This window comes from Haematobia irritans, chromosome 5 (genome assembly GCF_050003625.1).
Source record: "Haematobia irritans isolate KBUSLIRL chromosome 5, ASM5000362v1, whole genome shotgun sequence".
In the NCBI taxonomy this organism is placed as follows: domain Eukaryota; kingdom Metazoa; phylum Arthropoda; class Insecta; order Diptera; family Muscidae; genus Haematobia; species Haematobia irritans.
In genome coordinates, this window is record NC_134401.1 from 102509773 (window position 1) to 102527006 (window position 17234).

Genomic DNA, 17234 nt, shown 5'->3' on the forward strand with positions numbered 1-17234 from the left:
ATTTGCTATGCAACGAACAAATTAACTGGTCTTTCAGAAAAAGCTGTTTTGGATTTTAAAATTCTTTGGATAATCACTAAAATTTGGTATATGAAGTCTGCCATTTGTATTGTGGGTCCTGGCAATACTGAAATCAAAGGTTCAGCTTGAATTTTGTTACGATAGGGTGAAGAATTCATCTCTGACAAAAATTGGATTGAATTATTGAGACAATCTCAAAGATTGATTGTCCAGCAATCTTATCCCCTTTCCAACTTAAGAATCTGGAGATGCCGAATGATAGTTATCTTAGAACTAATGTTGGTTGAAGTGTGCTCTCAAAAAGTGGATATGCTTATTCTAAGCGTCTGAGAAAATAGAGACTGCATTGCATAAACTAGTAGGCGGTGGTGACCAGTGGTGCAAACTGTTTTCGGCTTAAAATTGTCAATTTTTAAAATATTTTTCGTCAAAATCGTCAATTCTTCACATAAAATTCGTCGAAAAATCGTCACCCATGAAATAGTCGAAAACAACGATTTGAGAGGAATAAACGTTTTATTCAAAATAAAAACATGAAGTATACAGATTAAATATCTAATTCAGTCATGTTCATATTCTTCAAACGAATTTAAATCATTTTTAGTTGATCATGTATAATTTTTATTATTATTACAATTTATTATCACAACATTTTCAAAAATCGTCAACTTATAACTACGTTGGTTAAAGTCGTCGTCAAATCGTCACAGGTCAAATTTACCATCAAAAATCGTCAAAATGACGAAAAATCGTCATAGTTGGCACCGCTGGTGGTGACGAAAAATAATAGCACTGTAAACTTTGATTGATTGACTTAGATTGATCTTCTTGCACAAAAACGTTTTTTAACCACTTTAAGAAAAGCGATCATTCACTTGGAGTGAGTCAATGAATTGGAGCATTCCCCAAAGCAGAGATTTTCCAGGAAGGAGTTCTATTAGAAGGGATACGAATAAAACTGATGAGACGCGCTGATGATGTGGCATTTGATGTCATGGGAAAATTCATATACACGACGATATATTACAACTCTTTTCAAGTAATCTGACGTATTATGAAATACTAGATCACAGCATATGCCATCCCCTTGGGTTCTTTCTATCTACATCCAACTGACTTCTCCGAATCTACAGCTCCACCATTTAGCTCTTTGGATTTACCGTTTTCCCAACTGAGTTCTTTGGTTCTATAGTTCTCATATTATGTTCTTTGGTTCTAGAGTTCAGTCACTTATTCTTCAGATCTACAATTCTCTCAATGAGTTCTTCGGATCTTTATTTCTCTACTGAAGGAGCCACCGTGGTGCAATGGTTAGCATGCCCGCCTTGCATACACAAGGTCGTGGGTTCGATTCCTGCTACGACCGAACACCAAAAAGTTTTTCAGCGGTGGATTATCCCACCTCAGTAATGCTGGTGATATTTCTGAGGGTTTCAAAGCTTCTCTAAGTGGTTTCACTGGAATGTGGAACGCCGTTCGGACTCGGCTATAAAAAGGAGGTCCCTTGTCATTGAGCTTAACATGGAATCGGGCAGCACTCAGTGATAAGAGAGAAGTTCACCACTGTGGTATCACAATGGACTGAATAGTCTAAGTGAGCCTGATACATCGGGCTGCCACATGACCTAACCTAACCTAACCTTCTCTACTGAGCTCTTCGGATCTACAGTTCTCCTACTGAGGTCTTCGTATCCACAGTTCAACCACTGTATTTTTCAGATCCACAATTCCACCACTGAGTTCTTTGGATTTACAGTTTCCTCAACTGAGTTTTTCGGATCTATAGTCCTCTCATATAGTACCCCCACTGAGTTCTTCGGAACTACAGTTCCAACACTGAATTCTTCCCATTGAGTTCTTAATATTTGCATTTCCCTCAACTGCGTTTTTCGGATCTATAGTCCTCCCACTGAGTTCTTCGGATCTACAGATCAAGCAACTTTTAGGAGCATATAGCTTCAGATTACTGGCGGATCTGGAAAACGTTAACTTAAGCAGTCTGCTAATGTTTTTGGAATAATCTGGTTGGTTCAACAGAGAAAAAATAATCAAGAAGGTTCAGCGGTTAAAACTAGAAGTGCCCATATGTAATAGGTACTTTTATTTAATGTGGTATCACAATGGACTGAATAGTCTAAGTGAGCCTGAATCTTAATAGGGTTGCCACTTTAACCTAACCTAACCTAACCATCTACAGTTTCACCTAGGAATTCTTCGGAACTATAGTTCCCCCACTCAGTTCTTCGAATCTGCATTTTCAACACTGAATTCTAGGGTCTACAGTTCCACCACCGAGATTTTCGAATCTACAGTCCCACCACTGATTTCTTCGTATCTACAGTTCCGACACTTTGTTATTCGGACTTACAGTTCCCCAAGTGAGTTCTTCGAATCTGCAGTTCCAACACTGAATTATGGGGTCTACAGTTCCACCACCGAGATCTTCGAATCTATTGTTCCCCCATTGGGTTACCTCAACTGAGTTTTTTTCGGATCTATAATCCTCTCACCTAGTCCTTCGGATCTAAAGTTTTTTCAACTGAGGTTTGCGGCTCTATAGTCCTTCCACTGAGTTCTTCGGATCTACAATTCCAACACTGAATTCTGGGGTCTACAGTTGCACCACTGATTTCTTCGGATCTACAGTTTCGCCACTGAATTCTTCGTATCTACAGTCCCGCTACTTAGTTACTCGAACTTACAGCGGTGTATTATCCCACCTCAGTAATGCTGGTTACATTTTTGAGGGTTTCAAAGCTTCTCTAAGTGGTTTCACTGGAATGTGGAACGTCGTTCGGACTCGGCTATAAAAAGGAGGTCCTTAACATGGAATCGGCAGCACTCAGTGATAGGAGACAAGTTCACCACTGTGGTATCACAATGGACTGAATAGTCTAAGTGAGCCTGATACATCGGGCTGCCACATAACCTAACCTAACCTAACCTAGTCCTCATACAGAGTTCTTCGATTGTTCAGTGCCACCACGTAGTTCTTCTGATCTTTAGTTCCTCCACTGAGTTCTTTGAATTTCATCACAATAAGTCTTTGGATTTACAGTTCCCTCAAATCAGTTTTGCGCATCTTTAGTCCTCTCCCTAACTTCTTCGTATCCTGCGGATCTGCGGTTTCCCCATTTGAGTTCTTCGGATTTGCGTATCTATAGTCCTTCCACTGAGTTCTTCATCTTAGTATTTCACTTTCTTCTTCGTATTTATAGTGTAACAACTGACTTCTACGGATCTACAGTTCTATCATTGAATTATTTGTATCTAAAATTCCCCAAGCGAGTCCTTTGGATCTATAGATCTCTCACCGTCTTGTTCGGATCTACACTTCACCACTGAGTTTATCGCATCTACAGTTGCCCTACAGAGCTCTTTGGATCTATAGTTCCTTCAATGAGTTCTTCGGAACAATAGTTCACCCAACAGAGCTTTTCGGAACATTATATTATCCAACGAGTTCTTCAGATCTAATACTAAAATCGACCTTAAACTATAACTTCAAAAGACACAAATGTTCCCGAATTTGGTTCCGGGAATGGAAATTCTATTTGATATTACGATGAACCTCAGAGTTATATTGGAAGGAAAGCAGAACCCAATAGCTTTAGGCAAAAACTGAAAAGTGGGTATTGTGCTAGTGAAATCAATGCTTACAGTTCGGTAACAGTTCAGGTACAGATACCCTTAATTTCATATTTCATGTGTTGGCTAAACATTCAGCGCAAACAGGCAGACAGACAGCTATCGCTGTGGTTGGAAAAATAGCACGTGACTGTTGTCTACCGGAACCTATGTTCGAGAAGTGTAGACTCTGATTCCAAATAGAGATGCTTCGTGTACACCGACATCTTCGAAAAGTAATATTATTATAGACCAAGAGATCCACGCTTTAGTTTTTTATTGCAATTTGATTGATTTGTACGGTAATTCTTGTTCTTCAAAAAAGAAATTGAGTCACTTATCTGCGCAATTGAGTGCGATGTTGTTTTCCGAATGTATTTGAAATTTACGAAATTTTTATTATAAAAACAAAAAAAAAAAAAAATCAAAATACCTATTCCTGCATGTAATAGGTATTTTTGAACACAAATAAATCTGATCATGAGTAAGTCATATTTCCGATAGTGTCAAGTATTGTACAATATGAATGCAATATAGATTAGGGATTAGAAATAATGGAGTTTCTTAGTATCATATTGTATAATATTGTATTTCGCTGTACAATATAATAGAAAAGTAAGCGATTAGTCACTGAAGGTATATTCATTGAAAGGTTGTGGATGAATTTAGTTTACAAATGGTAAGTAAGGTAATGTTTATGTACATTGAATAGAATTGAATTGAAAACAGATTCAAAGAAGAGCTTTCAAGAGCCTTAGAAAATTGAAGAGGCTGGCTCTGTACTTACCATTTGTTAAGGTTTTAAGCTGCACTCGTTGTAAAAACACAAAATTACACATAAAAATTTCCACTTTAGATACGCGAGAATGCATTCTTATTTCATAGTTAAAAATTATATAACCCGAAGAAATAAGTCTGACTGTGGTTGCACTTGCATTACTCCAAATTTCAGTCTAAAGAACAACCATTCGTAAAATTTAAACAGATTTTGCAGAACTAAATGTACTTTTGCAAAATTATTCCCGTTTGGAAATCTTACCACTTTCTCTTCTGTAATTCACAGAGTGTACACGGACGAATGTGTTTGGGAGTACAAAAGTTATAGAAGCGATTTTTTGAGCGTGTAGAAGCGCATATCAGTTCTGTCAAATTAATTTTAAATTTGACCATTTGCACGGACGGAGAATCGAACGACGAACAGTGGTTCCAAATCGCTTGTTTGGAAATAATTCTGCAGCGTACGATATCAACATAATTTTTTCCTCGAAGTTTGCAAGCTTGTGGGTCCCACGGGCTGACCTATAGGCGTTGAATGTTGGTCACCTCGGGCATTTTTTTTGGACTAATTACGATATCATTATGATTTTTATTCAGTTTTTCAAGAAAAAATATTTTGAAAAATATTGCTGACTATAGTATTCCCAAAATTCGTATCAAAAATCCCCAAGGTGGGGACATATGTTTTTTTTTTTTTTTTGTAATAAGCATATAGGTAGGATGATGAGACCTTTTACAGTTAGTCAGTGGATATATGAGTCTTTTTGTAATTGAGATCGGCTTAGCAATCGGTGCTTTGACTTTTTTTTTTTTTTTTTTTAATAAAAACAAGTAAGTAAAGTCTAAAGTCGGGCGGGACCGACTATATTATACCCTTCACCCCTATGTAGGCCAAAATTTGTGTTACCATCTCAACTACTTAACATTTGCTGGAAGCTATATAAAGGAGACCATTTTTTTACTTCTACAAAATCTCTAGAATTAAAATTTAAATCGGCTAACGCTATCCAGTTAATTGCAGGAAACTTCCATTGAAAATGGGTCTAAAAAGTGTAACAATCTACCATATCTCCCCAACTCTGGTGTACGTATATATGGGAGCTATATATAATCTGAACCGATTTTGACTAAATTTGACATATATAGTTAGAATAATAACATAATTCTGCTATCTATGCGAAATTTCACGTAAATGGGAGTATAACTTTGGCCCCTCTGGTCATATGAGTGCAAAGCGGACGGAAGATATATATGGGAGCCATATCTAAATCTGAACCGATTTCAACCAAAATTGGCAAAATTACCGATACTACTAAACGTACTCCTTGTGTGAAATTTGAAGCAAATCACGGCAAAATCCTGGATTTTGAGGCCACATAAGTTCAAATCGGACGAAAGATATATGGGAGCTATATCTATATCTGAATCGATTTTGACCATATTTGGCACATACAATAGTATCGTTAAAAGTACCGATTGTGCAAAATTTGAAGTAAGTCAGGGCAAAACTCTGGCTTTTGAGACCATATAAGTCCAAATCGGGCGAAAGATATATATATGAGCTATATCTAAATCTGAACCGATTTTTAACAAAATTTGACACACTTAACGATACTATTAAACATAGCCCTTGTGCTAAATTTGAAGCAAATCATGACAAAACTCTGGCTTTTGTGGCCATATAAGTTCAAATCGGACGAAAAATATATATGGGAGCTATATCTAAATTTCAACAGATTTCAATCAAATTTACCAAGCATTGGTAGAATGTCAATTCTCTGTGCTCTGTGCAAAATTTAACGAAGATCGGTAGTAAACTTTGGCCTCTGTGGTCATATGAGTCTAAATCGGACGAAAGATATATATGGGAGCTATATCTAAATCTGAACCGATTTGGCTGATATTTTGCAAGATTTTCGAGATTCATAAAATATTTGGATGTACGGCATTTCAAGAAAATCGGTTGATAAACACGCTAACTATGGCCAAATCGGGGATAAATATATATAGCAGCTATATCTAAATCTGAACCGATTTTTTCCAAAACCAATAGCGATTGTCTCTGTCCCAAGAAACGGCCCTATGTCAAATTTGAGGACGATCGGACTTAAATTGCAAGCTGTACTTTGTGCACAAAATTACATATACAGACAGACGGACGGAATTTAATTCTAAGCCGATCGGTATACTAAAAGATGGGTCTATGACCACTATTTCTTGGCATTACATACAAATGCACAAACTTATTATACCCTGTACCACAGTAGTGGTGAAGGGTATAAAAATCTTTTGAAAATTGTCGATTTTGGGATGAGAAGAACTCATACACGACTTGTCCAAAATGGCCACTGTATAGAAAGAAAGTGTTGGCAAAATTTTCTACAGAAATAAAATTTTGGCAAAATTTTCTATAGAAATAAACTTTTGACAACATATCGTATAGATATAAAATTTTGGCAAAATTTTGTATAGAAATAAAATTTTGGCAAAATTTTGTATAGAAATAAAATTTGGCAAAATTTTGTATAGAAATAAAATTTTGATAAAATTTTCTATAGAAATAAAATTTTGGCAAAATTTTGTATAGAAATAAAATTTTGGTAAAATTTTCTATAGAAATAAAATTTTGGCAAAATTTTCTATAGAAATAAAATTTTGGCAAAATTTTCTATGGAAATAAAATTTTGACAGAAATATTATAGAAATAAAATTTGGCAAAATTTTCTATAGAAATAACATTTTTAAAAAATGTTCTATAGAAATACAATTTTTAAAAAATGTTCTATAGAAAGAAAATTTTTACAAAAAATTTCTGTAGAAAAATTTTTTTGGTAAAATTTTCTATAGAAATAAAATTTTGACAAAATTTTCAATAGAAATAAAATGTTGACAAAATTTTCTATAGAAATAACATTTTGACAGAATTTTCTATAGAAATAAAATTTTGGCAAAATGTTCTATAGAAACAAAATTTTTGGCAAAATGTTCTATAGAAACAAAATTTTGGCAAAATTTTCTATAGAAATAAAATTGTGGCAAAATTTTCTACAGAAATAAAATTTTGGCAAAATTTTCTATAGAAATAAAATTTTGACAAAATTTTCTATAGAAATAAAATTGTGGTAAAATTTTCTATAGAAATAAAATGTTGGCTAAAATATTATAGAAATAAAATTTGGCGTAATATTCTATAGAAATATAGACGACAATATATAATCAAAAACTTCAAAATAAGATTTTTTAAATTTGGTAGATTTTTGATAAATTGTTCTTTAATTTTTGGTAGATTATATTTGAGGCATTTTGCAGAGTAAGGTTGGCATTAAAAACGAACAAATGTTTTGATCATCTCAAAACGGCGCTTAGCCGGGAATGTGCCAAAATACCGCAGAGTCACATTCGTGTGATGGCTTTTCCGGCCGTTTGAAGGCCATAATTCTTTTTAAATGTAGCCAATTTGACCATATCTAAAGTGATTCTTTGAATTTAACGTTATTTCCGACATATTTTGATATTGAACCATAAAATGAAAACAAAGTATAAATACTTTCCTACCCAACTACTTTTACTATAACGTTCACTGATAACTACCAATTTGACAGAAGTGTCAAATGTAATAGAATTAAAAATTACCTCTGTCCATTTGGGTGCTGAAGCTTAAAAGTCCAATGGCTTGTTATTTGGAAGACATAACATCAAAAATGCGTATAATCATGCGGTGGTAATGAAGCCATCAAATCATGATGATTTCTTATGATTGTTTTTTTTTTTCAAGACAACTTCCTTATGAGTTTGCTTAAAATGTGTTTTCATTTTTGCTTCCATTCCTCTTCGATAAGTGTTTATTAATAAAAAAACAACCACACACACAATAATAACAACAAAAATATTTAACATCCAGTTCTATAAAAATCATCGACGACTTTTATTTAATTAGAATCATATCAAAGAAATATGGATATTTTCGATATTTAAGCATTTTCATATGGCCAAATGATTACCTGGTGGTAGCAGTAGCGGTAGCTAAATTCACTAGCATAACAACTAAACACCAGAAAGACCGACTAATCAGTGGTTCCGTGGTCGACCTTGTAAAAATATTAAAAATATCGGATATTCTATATCCCTTCTTATCAAAAAAATAATAATAATAAAAATTTGTTAATGGAACCGTACAGTGCTAAGTGAGCAGAAAATACTGCAAAAGATTTAAAAAAAGATTTTTAAAACAAAACGGTGACTTTCTATACATATCTCTACAATATATGTATAAAATGGTTAAATTAAATTAAATTAAATTTTAAATTTAAATCCTGTTTTTTTTTTGTTGTTCATTGTGTAGTCTACATTAAGAATCAATTAATAGTAGATCATCATCATCATCATCATTATCTACATCTACAGTGATGATTACCATCAGATATTTTATTTCAAAACCCAAAATCAAACTGTTAATCATCAGAAAGTAGAAACCTAAAAAAATACCAATAATAATAAAACCAGAGCAAGAAAACTTGTTTGATATTCTTTTAGTATAAGGTTACTCTTCTTCTCAAGCAAAGTAATAAATTACTTCTTTTTCGAAATATTTGCATTTAATTAGACAAATGTAAATGAATACAATTTGTATCAGTCCATGCAATGGCTTCACTATCGATTTATTGGATAATCAAAAAAAAAAATTTTTGCCGTTAACAGAATTTTGTTAACAAGAAAGATATCCTGTTTTGGGTAAATCTTGAAGTAGCTTTGACAAAGACCGGTCAAAAATTCTAGTTAGAAGCATTTTTTTTCTTCTTTTTGCTTTAATAATTCTTTTTATCTATTTTAGTTATTCAATATTGTTTTGAGTGAACGTAGAGAAAAATATCACAGTTATTTTATTAGTTAAAATCTTAATTGAAACTGTATCAAATGTAATTAAGTTTTTAATTGAATACATTAATTTTTTATGATGATTTTATTCATTTTGAAAATTAGTTTCGAAATTAATTTTAATCAAAAAATTAATTTACACAGAAGAAAATATCACCAAAATATTTCCAATTAAAAAGTTAATTGAAGTTGAAAATTTTTTCAATTAATAAATTGATACAATTAACTTTTTAATCAAGATAGAAACATTAACTTAATTATGTCAATGATTGAAATTTTTAATTAAACTAGTAATTGATACAATTAACTATTTAATTAAATTCGGAAGACTAAATCAGTTAAAAAAAGTGATGAACATTTGTTTAAATTTTTAATTAAAAATGTATTTCAAACAATCAATTGTGAACAAACTAAAAACTCCAAGCCAATTCAGAAAGTAATTGAAAATAGTTACCTTTTTTAATAAAAAAATAATTGAGTTTTCCAATTAGCATCAATTAAATTTTCAATTGAATCAATTAAAAAATTAACTGAAATTTGCTAATGAAATCAATTAATTTTTTAATCAATAATGTTTTCTATGCCCAATTAAAACTGTGATTGATACTATCATTTTCGTGATTGAAGACATTTCAATTAAAAAATTAATTGAATCAATTAATTTCGTGATTGAATCAGAAAATTTTTTTTGTGTAGATTTAATCCTGAAATGAATTTCAATTAAAAATAATTTTAAATTAATTTCATGATTGATCCAAAAAATTCTTTTTCTGCGAGGACAGTAGTTTTGCCAAGACGAACAAGTTGCTCTAAAAAGTGGGGGCTTAAACCAAGAATTGTACAGTAAATAGACCTCTAATGATATATTATGGATTGCAATGAGAATCAAAAAGTCGACTTTTGCAATAATCGAATCTTCGATTTTTCTGCAAATTTGGAAAAGACAATTTTGCGAGTTTTTAAAATTTAAAAAAAAAAATCTGAATTTTACAGAGTATAAAATACAGTAAGAATAATTAAACTAATTGGAATTTCCATAAAAAAAAAAAAAACAAAAAAAAATATTTTAAAAGTGTACCAATCCATTTCTTGGCATACGTGGAATTTGTGATAAAATGTTTTCTAGTATTAGTCAAAACGCCTTACGTAGTTATAAAAGTGAAAAAAGCTAGGAAAAAAAATTTTAATTTCATTGCTTGTAAGCCTATTTTTCACCACTTCTGAAAAGAACATTTTCACTGTTTTTATACCCACCACCATAGAATGGTGACGGGGGTATAATAAGTTTGTCATTCCGTTTGTAACACATCGAAATATCGATTTCCGACTATATAAAGTATATATATTCTTGATCAGGGAGCAAATTCTAAGACGATATAACGATGTCCGTCTGTCTGTCTGTCTGTTGTAATCACGCTACAGTCTTCAATAATGAAGCAATCGTGCTGAAATTTTGCACAAACTCGTCTTTTGTCTGCAGGCAGGTCAAGTTCGAAGATGGGCTATATCGGTCCATATTTTGGTATAGCCCCCACATAGACCGATCTCCCGATTTTACTTCTTGAGTTTATAGAAACCGCAGTTTTTATTCAATTTACCTGAAATTGGAAATCTAGAGGTATTGTAGAACCACAAAAACGTGTGCCAAAAATTGTGAGTATCGGTCCATGTTTTGGTATGGTCCCCATATAAAACGACCTCCCGATTTGGGGTCTAGGGCTTATAGAAACCGTAGTTTTTATCCAATTTGTCTGAAATTGGAAATCTAGAGGTATTTTAGGACCATAAAGAGGTGTGCCGAAAATGGTGAGTATCGGTCCATATGTTGGTATAGCCCCCATATAGACCGATTTCCCGATTTTACTTCTTGGGCTTCTAGAATCCGAAGTTTTTATCCTATTTGCCTGACATTGGAAATCTAGAGGTATTTTAGGGTCATAAAGAGGTGTGCCGAAAACGGCGAGTATCGGTCCATATTTTAGTATAACCCCATAAGAACGATCTCCCGATTTAACTCCTTGGGTTTCTAGAAACCGTAGTTTTTATCTGATTTGCCTGAAATTGTAAATATTCTGTTATTTTATGCTCACAAAAACGTGTATCGGATTAAGTTTTTATCGGTCCATTTGGTAATGCCTCCATATAGACCGACTTCACTTCTTGAGGGTGTAGAAGGCGCACTGATCATGAAAATTGCTTGAAACTCAATGTAAAATTTCCAGATTTTACTTCTACAGATTTAAGATTTCAAATCAAGACGTTATTTTATAATTTTCTTGCACACTTACAAGAGATGTTAATGATTCATCAAAAACTCAAACAAAAATGGTTCTTATAAATCCAGAATCTGATATAGTCCTCATAGGTGAATTAAATTTTTGATTGAATCAATTTAAAAATTAATTGATTTTTGCAATCGACATTAAATTTTTGATTGAATCATTTAAAAAATTAATTGATTTTTTGCAATAAACATCAATTTAATTTTTATTTGAATCAATTAAAAAATTAACTGAAATTTTTTATGGCCAATTAAAATTGTGATTGATACTATCATTTTCGTAATTGAAGAGATTTCAGTTAAAAAATTAATTGGCGATTGAATCAGAAAAAACTTTTCGTAACCATTTAACTAACATTCATTTATTGGATTTGGTAATTTGTGTATTAAAAATAAATTTAAATATAAAATTGGGTATATTTCTGTTAAACTTAGTCATTGCCAAAGGATGAGTAAATTGTATGACAATCATGTTAATGTTGCTTAATCGAATTAAATTTAAATCTGAAGGTTTTTGTTTGGTTTTCTCTTGTGGTTTTATTTGCAATGATTGTACGCTAAATATAATTTTAATTTTGTTAGTTAAAGATATTTCAAATTGTGTTAGCAGCATGACTAAGAACTCCCAGCAAAAGCTGGGTAGATGACAAATTGCTTACTAAGAACAATACCGCATGCTTGCAAATAATGACTTATAATCACCGTGTCCGACACGATGAAGCACGCCGTTTGGGCTTGAAAATTGGGAAGAGCACCATATCAGTAACATGGAAATAAAATTGGGCTAAATTTATTTAACCCCTGCCATACAGAAGACATGTTTTATGTTATAACTGCAACAACTTACAGCCAATTTCTCATATTCGAAACGAACGCTTTCATTCGACTGCCAAATGCCAAAAACAGCTGATTTTCCTTTATAAATTCAGCTGTTTTGGGCATTCTAGTCGAACAAAAGCATTCGTTTCGGATATGAGAAATTGGCTGTATTTATTTTAATTGTCTAAACTTAATAGTTTTGAGGTATTTTTACTCGTACAATACATTATTGAGTGCAATTGATTGTTATTTAATGTAGCCAAGTTCAATATAAAATGGGTGTAATTATGTTAAATTCTTAAACTTTTAAATTATTTCAAGTTCTTTTTTTTAATTATATTACATTTTGTTAAGTTACATGAATTTCATTTAATTTGACTGAAATTTGGAGTTATTTTGGAATTTGTAATTAACATCCCAGCAAACAAAAATTGGAAGTAATTCTAAAAGCACAACTTTATTAGCACAAAAATGTTCTTTCTTCTTTATTTTGACTACTCAGGAAGTTCTTTTAATTCAATTTTTTATAACTCGCTTTTTTCTTACTTTTAAAAGGCAATTTTAACATTTTTTGTTTCAAATATGTTAAAATCAGGGTAAGGATTAATTAAATGGTATAAATTTCGTCTAAATTCATTCTAGAAAAATTGCGAAATTTTGAAAATATTTGCGGTCAAGGGTTTCAGACAAGCGTTAGATTGCATTAAAAATCATAAAAAAATTATAAAAATTAATTATTTGTCAAAATACGACAACATTTTTTAATTCACATCCAAAACACTGAATTCGGATCACATCTAAAGAAGTGGTGCATATTCAGTGCAATGGCTGTGGAAATGGTGGACATCCGTCCTATGACAAACCCATGTTAAATTCATCGCTTCTACGCCAATTTTGCACCACGTCCGCATCCAAAAAGAATATTTGCACTACTTTTTTGGCGACGCTTTTTTTGCTGGGATGTAGTTTATTTTAGTTTAATTATTTGGACTCTTTTCAAGTCAAAACCTAACTCAGTCCACCTTAGTTTAATGTAATTAAAGTTAATATGTTTTAATCTAATAATATTGTAGTATAATTAAAATTATATTACATTAAATTAAATTGAATTGAATAAAATTCAGTCAAGCAAAGTTTCAATAAATTAGATTATATTAAATTGAAGAATATTTGTTTAATTATTATTGCAATATAACATTATAGCATCGCTTAAAATTAATAATTAAATTATTAAATTAAATAATTAAATTAAAATTTAATTTAATTGTATTTACCTAAATTGCTTAAAATTAAGTTGAAATAAAGTAATACAATTTTAATTACAGTATTTAAATTGATTAAAATAAATTTCGAAAAGAAAAAAAAATAATTGAATTAAATCACTTGAAAATAAAGAAAATTGAAATTTAATTAAATTAGTAATACGTATTTTTCTTATTTAATTGTCAATAAGATCGAAGAAGCAATAATTATTCAACAAATAAAACAAAAAAAAAATCTAATTATCAAATATACTTGAAATAATAAAACGTTATTAAAGAAGAAAATACATATTTCAAAATTTATAACAAAATCACGAGTGCAGATCAAACGATGTTATGAGAACTTTAGAGCAAAATTCTGCATAATAGAAATAACTTTGACCATGTGGTTAATAACATGTCCTGTTATCAATATAACAGCAATCTTTTTATCTATTATTTAATTAAGTCGACTTAACCTTTGACCATCGTGGGATCCCCCAATGATTTTTTTCAACATCCGATGCAGTCCTTGCGGACAAGTATTAGAAAGAACGCAATCAGGCTATTTTAAGTGCAAATTTTGTATAATTAAATTTTACAAAAAAAAATAGAAAACTAATAAAAAACAAAAAAAAATAGAAATTAATAAAAAAAGTAAAAAAAATAATAATAAAAAAATTCATCCCCGCTGGGATTTGAACCCGTGCCGCTTGACTTTTTCGCTTCCATGGAAGTTCTTTTGAGAATTACGAGAATTTTTATTTTTTTTGTTGATTTTTAATGGAAAAAATATATTTATATGAAAATATATGCCGAAAATAAAAACGATGCATGACATAAAAAAATATTTTTTTAGAAAAATATTTTATAAAAAAAATTGCCGCTGGTGAGATTTGAACCTGCGTTTCTTATTTTTTCGTTCATACTAATAAAGAACATCTCGAGAAGCAATTAGAATGTTATTCCTTGGTGTCGTATTACGATCATATCACAAACATTTGAATTGACCTTTCGACGCTTTATGTTCAATGGCGTTTGTGGCTGAGTGTGCTAAGGCGTTCTGTTATGGTGCCAGCAAACCCAGGTTCAACCCCTGGTCGGAGCGAAAATGTTTTTCAAATTGTAAAAATTAGATAATAAGAAAATAATTGTGTAATAAAACATATTGATGAAAAAAAAGTGAAATTGGTTGAAATTTTTTTTTTCGCTTTTTAAATTTCTTCATTCAAATTAACTTCCAGGGCACAAGTTCTAAAGCAATGCAAAGGATCCAAAAAGGGAGTACTTCCGTCCTATGACAAGCCCATGTACAATTCATTGGAGATGATCCAAGTTTGCACTATTTCCGGATCACAGATTTTACTTTTTTGGAAGCTCTTTTTTTGCTGGGGTATTAAACACCAAATTGATTAGAAACAAAAATATATTTTTTATCATTTATTTTATTAAAAAGTTAATTGATTTCTTCGACATTTTAAATTAGGTTTTCAATTGGTACAATTAAATAATTGATTGATTTTAGTCATAAATTATTTGTTGTTTTTCTATTTATTTATAATTATTTACCTTTTGCCTTTAGATAAATTTAATAAGAGTTTATACAGTAACTTTAGGTAATGTAAATTTTATAAGAGTTTATACTTCCTTACGGATTGAGAATGATTTCTGAACATAATTTTCAATTATAAATATAACTGCAAAAAAAAAAATTATTTACTTAAAATATTCATTGGTATCATTAATATTTTAAATAAAAATTTTATTTAATTTGGTTGGATTTTTCTTTGGACTTGAGTCAAAAATTGAGAATGATTTCTGAACACAATTTTCAATTATATTTTTAATTTCAAATATTTTTTTATTTACTTAAAATATTCATTGGGATCATTAATATTTTACATAAAAATTTAAATCATTTTCTTCAATGACTTTATTTTTAATTTGATTAAAAAATTAATTGTATCAATAAATATTTAAATATTAAATAAATATTACTTCAATTTCTATCAATTTTTCAATTGGAAATATTTTGGTGATATTTTTTTCAGTGTAGGCTTGCCGGTTTTTGTATTGGCTGTATATATATTCAAGAAAAAACCAGTACAATTCCAAGAATAAAAAAAGTACATTTAGCAGTATAAAAAAATAATAATAAAAATTTCAAGAATAAACATTAAAAGCTCAAATAAAAAAAGTTCTCGCATATGCTAAAAACTTACTGGCTATTGTTTACACACAAATTTGATAATCTGTCGTCAGAAGATAACTCAACATCCTTCAATTTTTTCATATTTTTAACAATAAAGGTGGGTATTAAGTTCGAGTTTAGCCGCTAAAAACGTCATTTTTTTCACGATTACTTTTCTTTAATAATCCATTTTAAGGAATACAAACTTTGTCAAAATTTGCTTTGGGCTTTTCCCCATCAAGTTATAATAAAATTTGCAACAAAAATGTATAATTTCATGCATTTTTCTTACTGATTTAGTTTTCACTTTAGCGACTTTAGCGGCTAAACTCGAACTTAATACCCACCTTAAGCCAGAAAGATTTCCTGCAGCAAACTTGGAATATTTGACTAACAGGAAAATGGAAAGCGATTAACTAAAAGAATCATCTAATTTCGATTTAGGGTTGATGTAATTATCGTCACAAGGGACCTAAAACATACGCACGATGTAGCCGAATCGTAAGAAGATGATGGAATTTGAACTGTACGCTACTTTTTCCCAAAAAGGGTACTTAATCTAAAAAAACAGTACAACAGTATTTTTCTGTACTGTTTTTAGTACATTTAAAAATGCAATATTTCAAAAACTGTATTTGACAAAAAAATTATCAAAAACCAGTACGTCTGGCAAGCCAGTTTATGAATCTCTTTTGCTAAAATCTTACCTTTCCATTTACAGCAAACATTTTGGTAGATTTCGTCCTTTACAAATTTATTTTCCAAAAATTATATATCAATTAGCAGGTTTCGTTTGTTTCTATTAACAATTGGTTAATTACAATGTCAAACTCTGGCACAAATCTTAATCACTTGATCTTTGTTGGCTTTGTTCAATGTTTTCACTTGATTTTGTTGATATATAGAATTTTACTTAATTTTTCTTTTATAATAAATTTTGATTTCGTTTTCACTGTAATCCTTTTTTGGTGTACTTTGTTTTTCTTATCGAATCTTTAATAAAATTTGCTAAAATTTTGTCATTCACTCGGTACAAAATTTATTTGCCTTATTTAAGAAAATAATTTGATTGGAAGGCTTTCTGTTTGTTCTTTTGCGTATTTCACACCTTTTTCAATGTTTACTGTTCGAATTCTGATCCGCTACTGTCAATAAAATAAGTTGACAAAATCACTTTTATATAAAAAGCGAAAAACAAGTAAAAAAGGTTCAAATCAGTTCTGCGCAAAAAAAAAAATAAAAACACTCAGGCTTTGCTGTTGCTTGGATCTGAGTGAGTGAGTGTCTGTCCGTCCGTCCGATTATCTCAGTGTATGTTTACTCTTTTGTTTGCTTAGTCTTTGGGGCCTGTCTTGCTTCGTACCGGTAGCATCTTCATTATGACGATTAGTTAATTCACTCG

The 17234-nt window shown here is 30.8% G+C and overlaps 1 protein-coding gene across 2 annotated transcripts in view; it reads right to left on the minus strand.

The window, feature by feature from the left end:
- Window positions 1–17024, minus strand: part of Lst (Limostatin) — a 40328-nt gene extending 23304 nt beyond the window's left edge. Inside the window, exon 1 of one of the 2 annotated variants that reach the window (XM_075312098.1) lies at window positions 16540–17024. In XM_075312098.1, the coding sequence (XP_075168213.1) occupies window positions 16540–16560 (21 nt within the window). In that variant the 5' untranslated portion in view covers window positions 16561–17024. The remainder of the gene's footprint in view (window positions 1–16539) is intronic. The other variant, XM_075312097.1, reaches the window with a different exon arrangement.
- Between the last annotated feature and the right edge of the window lie 210 nt (window positions 17025–17234).